This window comes from Hibiscus syriacus, unplaced genomic scaffold (assembly GCF_006381635.1).
Source record: "Hibiscus syriacus cultivar Baekdansim isolate YM2019G1 unplaced genomic scaffold, ASM638163v2 tig00110213_pilon, whole genome shotgun sequence".
NCBI classification, from domain to species: domain Eukaryota; kingdom Viridiplantae; phylum Streptophyta; class Magnoliopsida; order Malvales; family Malvaceae; genus Hibiscus; species Hibiscus syriacus.
In genome coordinates, this window is record NW_024062630.1 from 879,237 (window position 1) to 900,250 (window position 21,014).

General features: G+C 37.5%; 1 protein-coding gene and 1 pseudogene across 1 annotated transcript; one reads left to right on the forward strand and one right to left on the reverse strand.

Annotated features, from left to right (window-relative positions):
• Nucleotides 1-11,124: 11,124 nt before the first annotated feature.
• LOC120113642 lies at nt 11,125-13,565 on the forward strand (annotated as a pseudogene).
• A 4,654-nt stretch (nt 13,566-18,219) lies between these two features.
• LOC120113675 lies at nt 18,220-19,104 on the reverse strand (the record flags this gene model as incomplete). Its single annotated transcript, XM_039134747.1, has 3 exons — nt 18,220-18,386; nt 18,563-18,889; nt 18,981-19,104. Coding segments are annotated over 3 exons (618 nt in total), but the record flags the coding sequence as incomplete, so codon positions are not given.
• Nucleotides 19,105-21,014: the final 1,910 nt, after the last annotated feature.

The window sequence follows — 21,014 nt, forward strand, 5'->3', positions numbered from 1 at the left end:
CTTTCCTTTTTAGATCTGCATATGATTTGTCTGCCTGCTGCAGCTTTGAGATTACTCTGAATTATCTGGACCTTTTCTCTACTTCCTGAATCAACTCAGGACCAAGCACTTCTTTATCTTTGAGCTCATACCAGTTCAAAGGCGTACGATATTTCCTTCCATAAAGAGCTTCATAGGGAGCCATTTTAATACTCGACTGATAGCTATTGTTGTAAGCGAACTCTGCCAGCGGTAAATACTTTTCCCATGATCCTTTAAATTCCATTACGCATGCTCTCAACATATCTTCTAATCTGAATAGTTCTCTCTGATTGCCCATCAGTCTGAGGATGAAAAGCCGTACTAAAGTTTAAACGGTCCCCGCTCCATGCAAAGATTTCCAGAATCTAGAAGTGAATCGAGGGTCCGATCAGACTATGGAAACAGGTACTCCATGCAATCTAATAACTTCTTAATATATAGCTCTGCATACTTTCATAGAGAAAATTCGTTCTAACCGGAAGAAAATGCGCTGACTTAGTTAATCGATCATCAATTACCCAGATTGATTCTCTTTTGTTCGGGGTCAGGGTAACTTCTCTAATATATAGCTCTGCATACTTTTCCATAGAGAAATTCGTTCTAACCGGAAGAAAATGCGCTGACTTAGTTAATCGATCATCAATTACCCAGATTGATTCTCTTTTGTTCGGGGTCAAGGGTAACCCCGAAACAAAATCCATCGTAACATTTTCCCATTTCCATTGAGGAATAAAAAGCGGTTGCAATAATCCTGATGGAACTTGATGCTCGGCTTTGACTTGTTGACATATCAAACACTTAGACACAAATTCGGTGATGCTTCGTTTCATCCCTGACCACCAAAATCGATCCTTCAAATCCATATACATCTTGGTTCCACCCGGGTGCATCGTTAACGGACTGCAATGAGCCTCTGATAAAATTTCTTTCTTCAAGTCGTCATTGTCGGGTATTACAATTCTTCCTTTACAATATAGATTTCCATCTGACTTAATCGCAAAGTTTTTAATCTTTTTGTTCTTTACTTGTTCAATTCTTTTCAAACACATTTCATCTTTACTTTGCAATTCTCCTATCCGTTCCAACCATACTGGTTTAAGGGTTAATTCTGCACAAAGACCACCGTCTCTCGTTAAAGATAATCTTGCATCTATAGCTCGTAAAGCTGCAAACGTCTTTCTACTCAAGCATCTGCTACCACATTAGCATTTCCGGGATGATAGTCAATTATCACATCATAATCCTTTAAAAAACTCTACCCATCTACGTTGCCTCAATCAATTCTTTTGAGTCATCAGGTACTTCAGGCTCTTATGATCCGTATATAAGTAACAACGCTCCCCATAAAGATAATGACGCCAAATCCTGAGAGCGAATACTACAGCAGCCATTTCTAAATCATGAGTGGGGTAATTCCTTCATGTGGTTTCAACTGTCTCGATGCATACGCTACCACCTTTCCTTCTGCATTAATACATACCCAACCCGTTATGGGATGTCACTTTATACTACAATTCTTGCCAGATTCCGGTTGAACCAATATCGGAGTTTCCGTCAGAATTCTCTTTAAAGCTTCGAAGCTTTCTTGACATTCAGAAGTCTAAACAAATGGTACGTTCTTTCTCATTAGCTTTGTTAGAGGCAGCACAATCATCGAAAAATTCTTAACGAATCTTCGATAGTAACCGGCAAGTCCCAGAAAACTCCGAACTTCAGACACAGTCTTAGGAACTTCCCAATCCATTATAGCTTTAACCTTATGAGGGTCTACTCTAATCCCAAATGCCGAGATCACATGCCCTAAGAAAATTACTTCGTCTAGCCAAAATTCACATTTAGACAATTTCGCATAGAGATTTTTATCCCTGAGAATTTGCAAAACTAGCCTCAAATGTGTGCTGTGCTCTTCAATGGACTTCGAGTAAACCAATATGTCATCAATAATAAAACAATAAAACTGGTCCAGATAGGGCTGAAAAATCCTGTTCATGAGATCCATGAAAGCAGCAGGTGCATTCGTTACTCCGAATGGCATTACGATGAATTCATAATGACCATATCTCGTTCTGAAAGCTGTCTTCGGAATATCTTTCTCCTGGATCTTCAATTGATGATAACTCGAACGTAGATCGATCTTCGAAAATACGAAGCCTTTTAGTTGATCAAACAAGTCATCAATGCGCGGAAGGGGATACTTGTTCTTAATGGTTACTTATAAGCTGTCGATAATCAATACAGAGACGCATTGATCCATCCCTTTAACAAATAACACCGGAGCTCCCCAAGGTGACACACTTGGTCGAATAAATCTTTTTTCTAACAAATCTCGCAATTGATTCTTTAAATCTTGCAATTCCTTCGGAGCCATCCGATAAGGTGCCATTGCAATTGGAGCGGTTCCTGGCATTACTTCGATTTGAAATTCTACCTCTCTATCCGAAGGTAATCCTGGCAATTCAGCAGGAAAAACATCAGGGAACTCTTGAACTATTAGAATCTCCTCTAACCTTTTCTCTTGAGCTCTTGAATCAATCACATTTGCAAGAAAACCCTGACATCCTTGTAGCAATAATTTTCTTGGCAGACATCACTGATATTACATTTGCTAAAGGATTACACATTTCACTGATCACATTAACTTCTATTCCTTCTGGACTCTTCAGGGTTACTTTTTCAATCTACAGTCGACATTCCCTTACTTGTAATATAAGAATAATTAGAACCCGGATCAATCAACACCAATACTAATTTATCATACAACTGAAAAGTACTGCTATATATCACGGTCTGAGTACTATGCCCTAACGGATTAGTTACTATCATCACATTACTCGTAGCTTCTATAGGAATCCTCAATTCCTTTACTAACTTACTTGTAATATAAGAATAATTAGAACCCGGATCAATCAACACCAATACTAATTTATCATACAACTGAAAAGTACCTGCTATAATATCACGGTCATCCGGTCTTCGCTTGTCTTTAGATTGTATACTCGCAGTGGATCGAACTTCAGGTTGAGCAGAGAATTCAGACGGGTTCCTTCCTCTGCCTCTTCCTCGTCCTCTTTGTGAGGAAGAACCAACTCTTCCAGATGGTGCAGGCTCACCACAATAAAAGGCAATCCCGAATAAAATGTACGGCATCTCCGCATCGAAAACAAGTCCCAGCAGCCATACGACAAGCTCCATAATGGTTTTTCCCACAGTGCTGACACTGTCTCCCTTGACTCGGAGTAGATCTCCCAGCACCAGATTCCACTGACTGCGTCTGTCTAGGTCTTGCCTGACTTGCTCCCCTAGCAGACGATGCAACTGATTCTGATCTAGTTTGATCGAATCCCGAGTCTCTTCCCCTTTTTGTGGTTGACTAGAGAGAAGTAGTAGTCCTCTTGGATGTCTGAACTCTTGAGTCCCCAAATCTTTCATTTTGAGCCCTTTCAAGAGCTTTTGCACGATTGATCACCTCCTGGAACGGACAAGTTTAATACTATCAATATTTCTGAAGTCTAGGGCGCAAGCCCTCCACGAACCACTCGCAAGCATCTTTTTCAGTAGGCACAAGCTCAGCTGCAAACCTGCTCAGCTTATTAAACTCACATCGTACTCATACACAGAGCGGCTCATCTGCTTCAAATTCATAAACTCCTGCTTCATTTGTCGGATAAACTGATCTCCAATATACTGTTTTTAAATTCTTCTAAAAATAAAGACCAAGTCAACTGGTCGGTTGACATCTCATGGTGACGTTCGTCCACCATATCCTCGCCTGACCCCTCAATAAAGATACAGCTCCATCTAATTTCTCCACTTCGGAACAGTGGAGACCATCTAAACATGATTTCAAATCATTCAACCAAAGATCCGCTGACACTGGACCTTCCTCGCTTCTCCCTAAATTCGGAAGCTCCTAAACCTCTAAACTCTTTGCTACATTATTCTTTGAGTTAGTGGAGCAGGCACTCCTTGAGATGCCTGTTCTTCACCTTGCCTGGCCAGGGCAGGTGAATTACTGCTTTCAGCATGCCTATCTTCTCCTGCTTCACTTCGGAAGCTATTATGTCCGGACATCTAATAAGAATAAACACATTGTTCTATTAGCAAAACAACATACTCATACTATACCAGATCAGAAGTTCTCACTATTTGTTGGCATGTATTCCATTTAAAGACTCTATAGACTCTGGTTTATGCCTAGAATCGGCTAAACCATAGCTCTGATACCATTAAATGTAACACCCCCAACCCGTACCCGACCCGGATACGAGTCAGAGATACTACATTGACTTTAAAATTCAACTTTTGACAAATAATAGCAAAATATTTGAACTTATATTAAGAAAATACAATAATATACATATTGTAATATAAGTTTATCAAAATGTTCAGAGCATACACAACTTAACCCTTTAATTACATGCCAACTGCCATTTACATAACAAAATGACCTACTGATTAAGTTGCTTCTGATCTGGTGGTTACAGGAGTAATGTTGTCAAGCTGCTTCACTTGTCTCGTCTATTTTCTCGGATCCTACGTGTGAAACACTCACACGCTAAGTCATCGACTTAGTGAGGCAATAATAATAACAAGGCACTGTAATGAAAATGTCATGATCATATGAGATGATATGCAAACATGTACTTAATCAATGTAGTATACATCATCAATATCCATACCTGTAAGCGTATGACTGTAACATTCATGAATCTGTATTAATAAGTTTATGGCCCATGATAGCATATTGAGAACCTAAGGTATCTGAGTAATGTGAGGTGTGCACTATGCTGTCACCACAGCTCGTATAAATGCACCGAAGTGCCGCGTAGAATTGCACCGTAGTGCCATATAATGATGTCCATAAGGACCACATATAATTCCTTAAGAATCATATACATATACTAGGGATCAAGTATGTGTCTTTCCAAGACTTCACACATGTTCCACAGAATATATATATATCCTGAAGGACCGCGTAGAATTGCACCGTAGTGCCATATAATGATGTCCATAAGGACCACATAGAATTCCTTAAGAATCATATACATATACTAAGGATCAAGCATGTGTCTTTCAAGACTTCACACATGTTCCAAAGAATATACATATGTCCCGAAGGACCGCGTAGACCCTCTACCCTTGGCATGCCAACTATACCTATAGTTCTCATCTACATAACATGGGCTTTACATTTCACGTAGTCTATATCGCGTAGACATGTAATTTCTTACCTTTTCACATAGCTCATAACTTTTCCCACATATTCATGTCATATAATGCATTTTATATGAACTCATGTCATGTCTCATAATACAGAATATGCTCATGTACCAAGATATAAAATCTAGACTTATCACAAGTCTAGAATGAAGTAAATTTCTATAATCATGCTATGCATATGCACTCACCTATACTTCTTGCCTTTTCCTCGATCGATCCTACTGTAGATTGTTCCCGAACTCGTGTAGGCTCGGTATCTACATAAACATAATTTTCAAGATGATCATCAGATGTCTATGTCTTGAAATTAAGCTTTAATAGCTTACTAATTTAAGAAATTAATAGCTTAGTCTTTCTTTCCTTTCTTCTTTTTTTTTTCTTATGGGGGAATCGGTTCCCCCCCTGGGGGTATCGATTCCCCTCTAGCATTCTGGAAATTCATATTCGTTGAGGGGGTATCGGTTCCCCTTGAATGGGTACCGATTCCCCTAGCCCAAAAATCCTATTTTGAGCTCGAAAATCCTATCTTTTCAGCTCAAATATACATATTTCACTCCCTTTAATACTCTTAGCTTTCATACACTTACTTAAACTAATTATTATCCATTCAATACCTCTAAAACTAAGAAAACTACTCATCCATATAGAATTGAAGAATCTTACTCCAATTCCAACTTGTTCTAATTTCAATTCTATTACTTCATACTTCTTAATTAACTTATTGACAAGTCAAAAATCTTATTCAAACATCAAAAACTCATCCATATCAAAATTTCATCTAAAAACTCATTTTCCAAATCTATCTCTAAAACACTTATCTTGTTGTCTTAATGTCATATAAGCTTTCCTTTAGCTTATATAACATCCAAACTTTCATTTCCAATCTTAAAAATCAAAGAAACTACCAAGGTTCAGATTCTTACCTTTACTTGCAAGCTTCACGTTTGGAGAAGGAAAAGAAGAAGATAAGAAAAAAGGAAGAAGAAATGAGAGAATTCTGGAAACCTAATACTCCACGTGGGTTCTAATATATCCCCATAACATTTTTTTAATTATAATTTTTCCTTACAAATGACCATTTGGTCCTTACATCTATTTCATATTTACTAACCATTCTTTTTAAACTATATAATTATTCTACTTTAATCACCAAATGTTGAAACTTTGCAAATTAATCACTAACCCGACATGGAGGATGTTACAATGCAGGGGAAAACTCTCAAGTCGATAGCTTATATGTCAAGGGTAATCGAGACCGTGGACGAAAGCCAGAGAAGGCAGGGTCTGGCAAGCCGAATTCCATATCCAAATTCTAGGGATAAGAAGACAATTCACTGTTACAAGTGCAAGGAGGTGGGACATATGAAGCGAGACTGTCCGAAGTTGAAAAAGTAAACTGATGAGAAGCGTGATGTTTCATCCAAGTCTGTGAACGTGGTCGAGGGTGACAATTCTGATTGCAGTGAGGGTGATATGCTTTCTATTTCAACGACTCAATTGACGGATGCGTGGATTCTTGATTCTGGATGTTCTTATCACATCACGCCAAATAGGGAATGGTTTTCGACATACAGGTCGGTTAATTCTGGTTCTGTTTATTTGGGTGATGATCGATGTTGCAATATTGTTGGTATTGATGATGTCAGAATTAAGATGTATGATGGCTCTGTTCGGACGTTGAGTGGTGTTCGACATATCCCAGATTTAAAGAAGAATTTGATTTCTTTGGGCACTTTGCACAAGAATGGTTTTATCCCTAAGGCTGATGAGGATAGGGAAACCATTCGGATTGTTAAAGGTGCTTTGACTGTGATGAAAGGAAAGATGACTGCAGGAAATATTTATAGATTGTTAGGGAGTACCGTTGCAGGTGGAGTTCATTTTGTTGAGTCCTGTGATGATACTAAAAAACTGTGGCATATGCGTCTTGCTCATCTTAGTGAAAGTGGTATGACAGAATTACACAAAAAAAATTTGTTGCATGGTGTCAAAAGCTGTAAGCTCGATTTTTGCAAGTATTGTGTTCTTGGTAAACAGACTAAAGTCCGTTTCAAGACTGCGAGGCACAAACTCAAGATTTGATTATGCATTCTGATGTATGGGGGCCTTCCACGACATCGTCTTTGGTGGATCTAGGTATGTTACTTTATTGATGATTTTTCACGGAAAGTTTGGGTGTATTTTTGAAACAGAAATCTGAAGTTTTGAGAAGTTCAAGCTGTGGAAAGCTGAGGTAGAAAACCAAACAAGACGAAAAATCAAGTGTTTGCGGTCTGAAAATGGTACGGAGTACACAGATTCACAGTTCTTACACTTCTGTAAGGAGCACGGGATTAAGAGACATTTTACAATGCGCAAGACACCACAACAGAATGGTATTGCGGAACGGATGAACAAGTCGTTGAATGAAAGAGCTAGATGTTTGCGGTTGAATGCGGGGCTTCCCAAACACTTCTGGGCCGAGGCTATTAACATGGCGTGTTATCTTATCAACAGATCGCCAAGGGCATCATTGGCTGGGAAAGTTGCAGAAGAGGTATGGACTGGTCATGATGTTAGTTTTGATAACTTACAGATTTTTGGTTGTCTGCTTATGCATGTACCTGCTGATGAGAGATCCAAACTTGATGCAAAATCGAAGGAGTGCATTTTTCTGGGTTACAAGAAAGGTGTCAAAGGATTCAAGTTCTGGGATCCAGTTGCGAAGAAAATTGTGATCAGTAGAGATGTTGTTTTTGATGAACAATCCATGTTGCAACAGAAGAAAGACACGACAATGGTGGATTTCGAGCAGTTTCCAGTTGAGAAACCAGAAACTTCTAAACCGACTTCTGGTGGTTCCACTACGGATGATTTGCAGGATTATAGTCTCGCCAGAGATAGGGTGAGACAGACGAATATAAAGCCTCCGAGTAGATTAGGTTTTGAAGACTTGGTCTCTTTTGCACTTATTGTTAGCAGTGATGATCCGGTTAATTTTCATGGTGCTGTTTACTAGTCAGGAAAACGACAAGTGGATGGCAGCCATGGTTGAGGAGATGGAGTCTTTGAATCACAATCGTACATGGGAGTTGGTTCGCCTTCTTGAGGGTAAAAAGTCGATTGGTTGCAAATGGGTGTATAAGAAGAAACCAGCAGTAACAGAAAAAGAGGGGGAGAAGTTCAAGTTCAAGGCTCGTTTGGTAGCAAAGGGTTTTTCACAGCAGAAAGGAGTTGATTATGATGAAATTTTTTCTCCTGTGGTCAGGCACACTTCAATTCGAGCAGTACTTGCATTGGTTGCCAGTTGGGATTTGCATTTAGAGCAGATGGATGTTAAAACTGCTTTTTTGCATGGTGATTTAGAGGAGCAGATCTACATACGGCAACCTGAAGGTTTCACTCAACCTAGAAACGAGCATTTAGGTTACAGATTGAAGAAATCTTTGTACGGGTTGAAACAGTCTCCGAGACAGTGGTATAAACGATTTGACTTCTATATGATTAAGATTGGCTACAACCGATGTGAGTATGATTGTTGTGTCTATGTTAAGAGCCTTGATGATGGTTCTTTTATTTTTCTATTACTGTATGTTGATGATATGTTGATTGCTGCGAAGAACATGGATGATGTTATCGGTTTGAAAACTTTATTGAGTCAGGAATTTAATATGAAAGATTTAGGTGCTGCAAAGAAAATTCTTGGAATGGAAATTTGCAGGGACAGAGACTCAAGGAGACTGTGGCTATCTCAACGGGGTTATGTTGAAAAAATGCTAGAAAGGTTTGCGATGAGCAGCGCAAAACCAGTTAGCACTCCATTGGCGAACCACTTTAAGCTCTCATCAGAACAGTGCCCTAAGACAGATAAGGAAGCTGAAGATATGGCAAAGGTTCCGTATTCTAATGTTGTTGGCTGCTGCTTGATGTATGCGATGGTATGTACTCATCCTGATTTAGCTCATGCTGTTAGTCAAGTTTGTAAGTACATGTCTAAACCTGGTAAGCAACATTGGGAAGCAGTCAAGTGGATCTTTCGGTACTTAAAGGGTACTGCGGGACATGGAATTGTTTTTGGGAGTCAGCGGGATAATCCTTTGGTTGTAGGATATGTGGATTCAGACTATGCAGGTGACTTGGATAATAGAAGATCTACGACAGGGTATGTTTTTATTCTTGGTGGAGGACCTATTTGTTGGAAGTCTACTGTTCAATCTGTAGTGGCACTATCTACAACTGAAGCTGAGTACATGGCAGCGGTTGAAGCTGCAAAAGAAGCTTTATGGCTCACTGGTTTAGTGAAGGAGTTGGGTATTCAGCAAGGTGGAGTTCAGCTGCTTTACGACAATCAAAGTGCTATTCACTTAGCTAAGAATCAGGTATATCGTGCTAGAACTAAGCACATTGATGTACGTTTTCACAAGATCAGAGAGTTGGTTGCGTCTGAAGAGATTTTGTTTCAGAAGGTACACACTGATGAGAATGCCGCTGATATGTTCACCAAGCCAGTTACGACAGACAAGTTCAAGCATTGCTTGGACTTGTTGAATGTTTCAAGTTGTTAAAGAACTAAGGTAACCCAAACCACATTGAATGTTTTCTATTATAAATAGAGATGTAACCTAAACCTATGAGAATATAATAAAATTTTGTAGCACCGCATAGGCACCGAGGACGTAAGCACATTGCCGAACCTCGTTAAAATTCTTGTGTTCTTTCGTTTACTTTACCCGATTTATCAACAGTAATTAAGTTTAAAAACGAATTGATTACTTAGCAGTCTAGTGATGGGGAGAATGTTGCTCCGGCAATGCTAATTACTCTATGGTTATATCGTAATTAATTATTGTTGACTATGTTTTGATTAGAGTTCAAGCGAATTGGGTAACTCTACCTCTCAAAGATATCTCCATTTGTCATGTAATTTCAACCATAAGGTGTCTTGTTAAAAGAACCAACAATATTCATTGTCATACGGTAGTAGGTTTCGTGCCAGAATATTTTGATTCAATGTCAGGGCGGCACCAGGGTTTTTTTATTTATTTATAAGAATTCAATTTAATTTTTATAGAAGTTAGAAAATTTCAAATTAATATAATTGAAAATTGACATTTTGAACTTTCAAAACTTTATAATTTAATTTCACTCTGGCAGAAAATTTATAAAAATAATTATTCGATACATTAACAATGAAGTTTTCTTTTACAAGAAACTTTAATCCATTGTCACTTATTCCTAACTATTTATTTAACTATTATTTAAGGATATGATGATAGGTTAAGGTTGTTTGTAATGAAATAAAACCTCGTCTATTATCTCCAAACCCCATTTTTATTAATTGGTCAACGCCGATAACTAAGTGCCCAATGGATGAGGCTTCGGGACTTGGACATGTAACAGTTTCTGAAGATGACTCATTAGGGCAATTCTATATCATTAGACTCACTAAAAGAATATAACATACATATAACCTCCGGCGTTTATTTATAAAGCCATGTACATCATGACTATTCAACACTATGTTATCCAACCCCAACACGCTTGCAATTTTGCACAATAGGATATTGAGCTATTTACAAAATATTAATCTAATCTAGGGGCAGTTGTTTACATCGCTTTCTCCAGTTATATATTGCCAAAATCCATTATTTTTGAGATTGCACTGTTAATCCATTGATTAATGTACATTGAAATACATTATTTTTTTTGCTTCACCAACCGAAATTCTATCATAATAAATGCGTCAAATTTCTAAAAGCATAAAATAGTTAGCTAGTTTTGTTACGCAATTGGTTTGCCAAAGCTCAGTCCTTTTTATTTATTATTTTGGATGTAGTTTACATATATATTGAGAGAGAAGACTCGTTTTTCCTATCGTTCTCCAGCTCTCCTCCTCTTTCTTTCCTCACCCATTAAGATGGGGCGCCATGTTTTCTTGTTTGCCTGCACTTTGCTTCTTTTTGCTGCTTCCGCTGCTTCAGCTACGGGAATAGTGGAGCACACATTCTACGTAATCTCTTTACATAATTTAACCCATGTTTTTTTAAGCAAAAATGAGTGTGTAAATGGCACGTTAATATGCTTTTTACGGTGACCCTAACATTAGTTATTACTTTAAATTTGTTGGCAGGTGAAAAATATGACTATTAGTAGGCTATGCAAAAGGCAGGTGATTACTGCAGTAAATGGTAGCTATCCTGGTCCAACAATTCGAGTTCAAGAGGGGGATACCCTAATTGTTCATGTCATTAATCTTTCACCTTACAACATGACTATTCACTGGTAAATTAATTTCTTATGAACAAAGTATTAGACGTTTATTTTGGGTGTATTTTATTCAACGCGGTCCATTTTAGTTTGATTGTTAGAATATAAATGATTGCACAACTCCCCAGCTGCTACTGATGTGTAACAATTAATTTTATAGTTCATTATTTTGTTTAGTTATTTGTATAATATTCATAGTCATTTTCTTAGGTTTTCAATACAACTGCTAATACACAAAATAATTATATTATATCTTGGTGATTATTGCTTGAACAGGCATGGAGTGTTTCAGATTCTAAGCAACTGGGCAGATGGACCTAGCATGATCACTCAATGTCCGATCCAACCAGGAAGCAAATACACATATAAATTCACAGTGACTAAACAAGAGGGAACCCTTTGGTGGCATGCTCACGTCTCGTTTCTCCGGGCCACCGTCTACGGTGCACTCATCATCCGCCCCCGAGACGGCCACTCCTATCCGTTCCCTAAGCCCTACAGGGAAGTTCCCCATCCTTTTAGGTGAGTTGTGGAACGCTAATGTCGTTGATGTGCAGAGACTGGCGGCTGCTACGGGCGCTTCCCCTAACCTTTCTGACGCTTTTACCATAAATGGATGGCCTGGCGATCTCTATCCATGCTCTAAACATCGTAAGTCAACGATGATTATATATAGTTGCTTTTAGTAAAGGTGTTCTTATTTTAGTATGATTTAATCATTGTTTTTCGATCAGAAATGTACGAGCTTACGGCGTTACCAGGGAAGACCTATCTATTACGAATTATCAATGCTGCAGTCAATAGCCAGCTCTTCTACAAGGTAGCCAATCATAAGCTGACGGTCGTTGCCATTGACTCCAGCTACACTGAGCCTTACATAACTGATGTTGTGGTAGCCGCCCCCGGCCAGACGGTCGATGTTCTGTTAACCGCAGATCAGCCGGTCGGTTCGTATTACATGGCTGCTAGACCATATGCAAATGCACTTGTAGCCGGTGCACTTGTAACATTTGCTAATACCACCACAAGGGGTGTCCTCGTCTATGACGGCAGTCCGTCACAAGCGACACCCTTGATGCCGGCCCTCCCGGCATTCAACAACACACCCATGGCGAACAAGTTTTACACCGGCCTTAAAGCGTTAGTCGGTGCGCCTTTCTGGGAGCCGGTCCCTCTTAAGGTGGATCACAAAATGTTCGTCACCATCGGGTTGGCGCTCGAGCCCTGCCCCGCGAACACAAGTTGCAATGGTCCAAAACTCTCGGCCAGCATGAACAATGAATCCTTCGTGGAACCTACTAGCATTTCCTTGTTGCAAGCCTTCTACCACAACGTCAAAGGCGTTTACACCGCTGATTTCCCCGTTAAGCCCCCCATCAAATTCGACTACACCAACGACACCGTTAACAACAACCTTCCGATGCAGTTCGCTACGAAAAGTACCAAGGTCACCAAGCTTAAGTTCAACTCCACCGTGGAGATAATATTTCAAAACACGAATATCCTTGGACCGGAGAATCATCCCATGCACCTCCATGGCTTTGATTTCCATATATTGGCTCAAGGATTCGGAAACTACAACCCTATTACTGATCGAAAGAAACTCAATTTGATTAACCCACAGATACGCAACACACAGTTTCTGTGCCAGTAGGAGGATGGGCCGTCATCAGATTCGTTGCTAATAATCCAGGTTAGTTTCGCAATCATTTACTTAATTTCTTAACTTAGATTAGTCGACTCTAATTGTTAATTAATTGTAGGGTAACAGTGGAGATGAAAATGAATGTTCGACCAATCCTCTTTTTTTTTTTAAATAATTAGTTAATATTTACATGTCATCTAAAAAGGATTATATCTCAAATATTAATACAGTGGAAGGTTTCTAATACGTGATCTCAAACTGTGCAGGTGTATGGATACTGCATTGCCACTTAGACGCGCACTTGCCGGTGGGCCTTGCCACTGCGTTCCTGGTTGAGAATGGACCGACGCCGGAAACAATCTTGCCTCCACCGCCGGCGGATCTACCACAATGCTAGAGATAATTAATTAATTGACAACGAAAATCTTTGTTGGAAATGCTATTTTTTATGACAATACATTTTTTTTGTTTCATTTAATTTGGATTTTTTAATTAAAAATTATTTTGGTTTAGGTTTGAAGACAAGATAAGTTATTGTGGATGTAATAATATAAACATTATTCATTAATCTGTTGCCAAACGTCAAAACCTGTATTGTTTATGCTGTAATGTTTGGTAATAAAATTGGTCCGCAATCATGTTGTAATGTTTTCCCCTATTTGCGTGTCTCGGGTTTTTATTTATTTATAAAAGTGATAGTTGATTGATATTGTACTATAGGAGTAAAACTGTTTCGTTTATCCTTGAGAAATGTAAGCAATAGTAGCATGATACTCGTTCCTGTGTTTTTTTAGTCTCAATCAATTAGAAAGACGATTACATTTTATTCTCATTATTACTTTATAAGATAACGATTGAGTATTAAGTCCCTATCATGGGAAACTTCAATAATTTGACAACTTCTCTAAATACAATTTAATTATATAATATTTTGTTAATAATTTCATTATAATTAATGTTAATATTAGTTTTATAGAGATATGAATATTAGTTTCACATACGAAAATAACATAAAAATCTTGTAGTTTAAAGACAATAACATTATATATTTTATCTAATATATTTTTTGGAAAAAACAATAATATGGTGATAAGTAATATCAAAACGATTTGATTATCTGATTCCATCCCAAACATCCTCTCAGAACCGCCTTTCGGTTGGACCCCGGATTTGGATTTCGACTTGAATTAAATGAGTTTGAGTCACCACCGATCATTTATTTTAAAACAAATGGGTTATTCGGATACCCTATTTCTTACCCGATCTGCGTCTTTCCAAAGATGTGTCGGATTCGAGAGTTGGTTACAGTCAAAGAAGGGTTAGCACCCTTGAACTGCCCTTTCGGTACTATGCAATTTCCAGTTGTCTTAAATTAAGAAAATCGTAATTTAAAATTAAAAGGTAAAAATATGATCTCAATTACTTACCTTAGATAATTTTAAAGGTGTACCCTTAAGAGAGCCAAAAAAATGTGTTACATAAAAAGGTAAGAAAGAAATAAATTAAATTAAAATGAAGAAAAAACAAATTAAATAAAAGATAAGATAAGATAAAGAAAGTAAAGATAAAATAGTAAGTAATATAAAAAATATAAAAAAAAAGAAAAAGAAGAAAAAATATATAAATAAAATAGATAAATAAAATAATAATAAAAAAAAACAAAAATAATATATATATATCTATATAAAATAAAAACATAAAAATATATATATATATATATATATATATAAATTAATAAAACGGATAATAAAAAATAACATAAATATATATATGTAATCTAAAAATATAAAAAAAATATAAAAAAGAATGCATAAAATGTAAAAAATATTACATGAAAAAAAAGAAAAGAAAAATAACAAAACAATTAAATAAAATGAGTAATAAGGAAAATGCGTGTATAAATAAAGTTAAATAAATAAAATAATAATAATTAAAACGTAAATGTAAGAGACCGAATCAAAAGGAAAAACAAATTGATGGGCAAATTTTGAAGAAGAAAAAAAATTGATTTAGGGGGGAGAATTGAATATTTAAAAATAAGAACACGCCTCGGGGGTAGATCTAGGTTCGAAACCATGCACATGCGAGAAATGAACGAATCAAGGTAAAAAAGATGCTACATTTTATTTCCTTTTCGAATCGTTTACAATAGCTTTGCCTTTGTATTTTTTCGTGTTGTCCTTTGTATTTTGCATGTAAATCGTGTCTTACAAATAGGGAGGATTACATGTATTTATAGTGAAAAAACTAACTATTTTTAGAATCCTAATGCAACTAGACTCCTTGCTCGGTTGTTGCACGTTTGTTGGTGTGGTTGTTGCTTTAAAAGATATGGTGGTGGAAGAGTCCTCCTAGGAGAGAAACTCTTGCTAGTTCTATCTTTTAACAAAATGGGTGTCTACAGCTACCCCTCTTTGTCCTTTTTCGTGGAACAAAAAATAGGACAAAGATAAAAAGACACAAATTTTCGTTTAGTGGAGTTGAAGAATAACTACTTGTCGAATTGAATTGCGAATGGCTCCTCCGTCGCGAAGTCGAGTCCATCTTGAAATGATTTGAATCAGAATGTGGCTTCTCGTTGTAGTCCACTTTGATCTTCTTCTCAGTTTAAAGACATTAGCTAAAAATTCGACTGGAAAGTAATATCTTGACTCCACAATGTGGTTGATATGTCCTCGAGCTGAATGAAACCGAACTCGAAAAGTCTTTGCTGACATATAGCTTTTCTCGACTTAAGTCATTCTGACGGAAAAAGCTTCTTGCTACTAAGGCACGACTAACCCAAACCTTCTTCTCGGCTTGAAAAACCTCGATTGCAGCCGTACAATAGTGTGATTGAGGTGTCATCGAGCTGAATGGATTCGAACTCGACAATTTTATTGACAGATAGCCCTTCTTACCTTGAGTTATGCTGTAAATGATGTGCCTAAGAGCTGAGCATAGTCGAACTCGAAGGTCTTTTGGTGACAGATAACCCTTCTAGCCTTGAGTTATGATGTAAATGATATGCCCTCGAAGCTGAGTGTAATCAAACTCGAGGGTTTGGTGTTTCAAGAGAAACATTTTCAAAGGTTTTTTGTTTGTGTGTTTCAAGAGAAACAATTTCGAGGGTTTTTTTTGTGTTTCAAGAGAAACTGTCTCAAGAGGAACAAAATTTGTTTCAAAAGAAACTGTCTCAAGAGAGACAAAACTTAGTTCTAAAAGAAAATGTCTCAAGGGAGACGAAATTTGTTTCAAGGAAAAGATATTCAAAGATTTTGTTTCAAGGGAAACTGTCTCAAGAGAGACAAAATTTTGTTTCAAGGGAAACTGTCTCAAGAGAGACAAAATTTTGTTTCAAGGGAAACTGTCTCAAAACTCGTTTTAAGGAGAACTGATTTAAATATTTTGTGTTTCAAGGGAAACATTTTCAAGGTTTATATTTCAAGAGAAACTATCTCAAGAGAGACAAAATTTTGTTTCAAGGGAAACTATCTCAAGAGAGACAAAATTAATTTCAAAGGAAATGTTTTCAATGTTTATGTTTCAAGAGAAACTGTCTCAAAGGAGACAAAATTTGTTTCAAGGGAAACTACCCCAAGCGAGATAAAATTTATTTCAAGGGAAATGTTTTCAATGTTTATGTTTCAAGGGAGACAAAATTTCGTTTCAAGGGAAACTATCTCAATCGAGATAAAATTCATTTCAAGGGAAATGTTTTCAATATTTATGTTTCAAGAGAAACTGTCTCAAGGGAGACAAAATTTAGTTCCAAAAGAAAATGTCTCAAGGGAGACATAATTAGTTTCAATGAAAACAGATTCAAATATTTTGTTTCAAGGGAAACTTGGAAATTGTCTCAAGAGAGACAATGGTGAGCACGATTCCCTTCGTCGTGAAGTTGAAACCGTGGATGACCCCTTCGTAGTGAAGTTGAGCCTTGGAATTGGATATCTTTCGTCGTGAAGTTGAAATCCAAGTAAGTTGTATTGTTCGGAGTCCAATATCCTCCGCCTTGAAGTTAAAATTTGCTCTGGAACTAAGAATTGTTTGTTGACAGCCAACCGCCCATTCGCTGTGAAGTTGAGCTTGTGCTGTCTCGAGTCCAATGTCCTTCGCTGTGAAGTTGAAATTGGCTCCAAAATTGAGAAATTGTTTGTTGACAACCAGTCGTCCATTCGTTGTGAAGTTATTCATAAAAATACGCATAATCATATTTAAGTGTAGGACGAAACTAAAATCATACTTGTAAAAAAGTATGCAATAAAATGAAAGATGGGAGAATTGGATGTTGTTGGGCTCTTTATTAAGAGAGAATAGTTGTTTTATTTATAATGAATGGAACGGAAGACATGAAAATGTGTATGTTGTCTAAAAAATCTATCTGGAAAACAATACGCAACAGCCCTGTGATCAAACTCCACTCCTATAAACAAACCCCGAATTCTCTCTTTTCTCTACAGTTATTCCTAAATCAATTTACATCCCCAACCAATGTAATTATGATAAAACTGATTATTAAATGATAACAAAAAACAACAAATGATTTTGATCATTCCATGGAATCTGGAGCTGGGGCTGGAGCTGAAGCTAAAGCATTACCCTCGTAGTGAAGTTGAGCCTTGGAATTGGATATCCTTCGTCGTGAAGTTGAAATCCAAGTAAGTTGTATTGTTCGGAGTCCAATATCTTCCGCCGTGAAGTTAAAATTGGCTCTGGAACTAAGAAATTGTTTGTTGACAGCCAACCGCCCCTTCGTTGTGAAGTTGAGCTTGTGCTGTCTCGAGTTCAATATCCTTCGCTGTGAAGTTGAAATTGGCTCCAAAATTGGGAAATTGTTTGTTGAAAAAAGCATGCAATTAAAGATGGGAATTGGATGTTGTTGGGCTTTATTAAGAGACGGAAGACATGAAAATGTGTATGTTGTCTAAAAAATCTATCTGGAAAACAATACGCAGCAGCCCTGTGATCAAACTCCACTCCTATAAACAAACCCCGAATTCTCTCTTTTCTCTACAGTTATTCCTAAATCAATTTACATCTCCAACCAATGTAATTTTGATAAAATTGATTATTAAATGATAACAAAAAACAACAAATGATTTTGATCATTCCATGGAATCTGGAGCTGGAGCTGAAGCTAAAGCATTATCTTCCAATAACTCTGCTTCAATGGGACCAGGGCCAGCGGCAGCCCCGGAGCTTGACATGAACTCCGCCATGGACCGCCGGGGGTTGATGCGAACAACCTCACACAGATCTGGCAAAAACACTCCTGCAACCAACCATTGGGATATACCATTCATTTCTATTCCATTGACTGAATACAACATAGCTCCCACTGTATTCGATTTTAATAGAAAGCGTAGGGACTAAATCTCATATTAAAGCATAGCAGAGGGACCTAAACCAAAATTTGACCTATAAAGAAAAGCTTGGCAAATGCAATACCTTCACCGGCGGCCAAATTGAAAAAAAGATCGACAATGTTGGGGCAGTTGTAGGAGCAGGCAGGGGCACAAAGCTTGTTGGTGAATTGTGGCTCCAGAAGGGAATCAGATGAAATGCCAATGGCGTTTCTATCAACCCCACAAGCACGCACACATTGGTCGCTCTCGATATGCTCCGCCATTCGCTCCACCACCACCTCCGACGTCCGGCATTGGTACACTACCTTAACATCTTCATCCACCGCCGTTTCCAACAAACATCTCTTCCCCGAAGACGATATCGAAAACGCACAGTTATCGTGGGGCAAATCTCCGCAAACAATCTCAGCTGCAGGAATTCACAACATGAATATGATATAAAAAACGCTCATTACATGAACATATATGTAAAAGTGATGTTTCCGTTTACAATTACGTACCCAGAGAAACATGGAGGAAGAGAGATGAAAGGAAGAGAAAGAAAGGAAATTTGAAAGAAGGCAAAGTTAAATTAGAGAAGAAGTAAGTTTGTAGGTTAATTTTCTTTGGGATTTGAGTATGGAGATAGTTGAGAATGTTTTGGTTGAGGGAATGTCAAATGTATTGTATGAATACAAGAGGGAATGTTACAGTTTCTATATATAGAGGAAAGTAAAAACACAGGCTTTGTTTAGGCCCCTAGTTTGCCTTTGAACACACGTTTGGCCTTTTATCGGTCTCATGGTTTGTTCGCTTCTTTCGTTTAGTTTAAGAGTCCATTTGTTTGATACACGTGTTCCTTCGTTTTTGCATGGCTAAGTAATTCCCCAGTTTCAACCACTAGAAGCTTCTAGTTTTCCATTAATCTAGAATATTTTATTTGTATTTGAACAAGTAGGCTCAAGGTACAAAGCTACTCGGCTTTCTCCATGGCTGATATCGGGACATTTTGATTTTGACATAAATGGAAAGGCATAAGACAAGGTAAAGTTTGGTTTTTTAATGGTGTTAGAGAATGGGATTTGGCATTTGCAGCTGGAGTTATGGAGTTGATCGAGCCGGGAAGATGCAGCAGCTGGTTTGTGATTGAAGTTTGATTTTGATGGGTCAACTTCTTTTAACTAAGCTCTAAGTCACCTATTAGCTGTTGGTTCTCTTGTTCACATCGACAGCCTCCCTGCGGGCTCTGCGTCTCTCATCTTTGAACTCTCATGTTGACACTGAACCTGAAAGGTTCATTAAAAAACAAAAGCTCTACTAATAAATAATATTATAAGAAGAAGGAAACCAAATTATGTAAAATTAAAATATATGGATTAAATCCGAAATTAAACCGAAAAAGCCTTCATGGAACTAGGCCTGTGTTGCAGGCTAAAAGAAGCTTGGTTTTTTTTTTTTCCTTTCAATTTTGGAGTCTTTTCACGCGAACATATGACAAGCTTTTGAACCTTTCAAAGAAATTCTTCGAATAATTAATGTTGGATTGCTAAATGGTTTTCATTTTGATTTTTCAGAAAATCCAATACTACGAAAAATAAAGTGGCATATATTTCATCGTAGAAGTTGCAGGTAATATCTAATGTAAACAGCTGTTACGAGTTACAACATCACTGCCTCTGAAATTAGCTTACAATAAAGGCAGTTGAAAGAACAATTGCATAGCAAAGAAGAGCACAAACTGTTATAATACAAGAATTATTCTGTCCATCGGTTCTGAAAACTTAAGATTCTAATCTTCCTTGGGTTTTTTTATATTTTCATGTCACAATTATGCTTAAAATATAATGCAAAAATGTCACTCTTAATTAGTTGATGAAACAATCTCCTTCAAGTTGGAAAATGAATATGCCTAGTTACAACTACAACTTCAACCATTCCACTATTCCAGGCAAGGACACAAGCCCCAACAAAACCTCCTTCAAGTACACTTCCCGGCTTAATCCAACGATGTAAAAGCCGAAAGATTTACGATGATGAGACATGTCACAGGTGACATCAGAAGAGAACGAGTTGAGGAAGAAAGATTCGGCAAAGAATGCCGGAGTGTACCTACGCGTTGCTCAATTGAATCCCTTTGGCCCTACGGAAATTCTCGTTCAGAACCGATGCTGCTCCACTTCTTATGCTTACTTTTCGAGTTATAAGTGTCTTCCTAACAATAAAAAGGGTCATTCCATAATCAAAGATGCTCCAAGCACATACCAGTCTAAACATGAAGATGGAAGAGTTTTGTATGTTGTGTCATATAGCATCTGATTTTGCCTATAATTGCCCATTGGGTCCACTGCAACACTCGGGAGCAAAGAGAAAAGGTTAAATTGTGTTCTAGGTTCAAACTTAGTTGATTTTCATTAGAAATGTAACGTATTGTATCACCGTACGAACCAAACAATTGATGGTTAACTACTAAAATTATAAAAATAAAGAAATAATGTCATGTTAAATTAAAGTTTTAACATAATAAAGGGATCAAAACTCAAATGTAACCGAAGAAA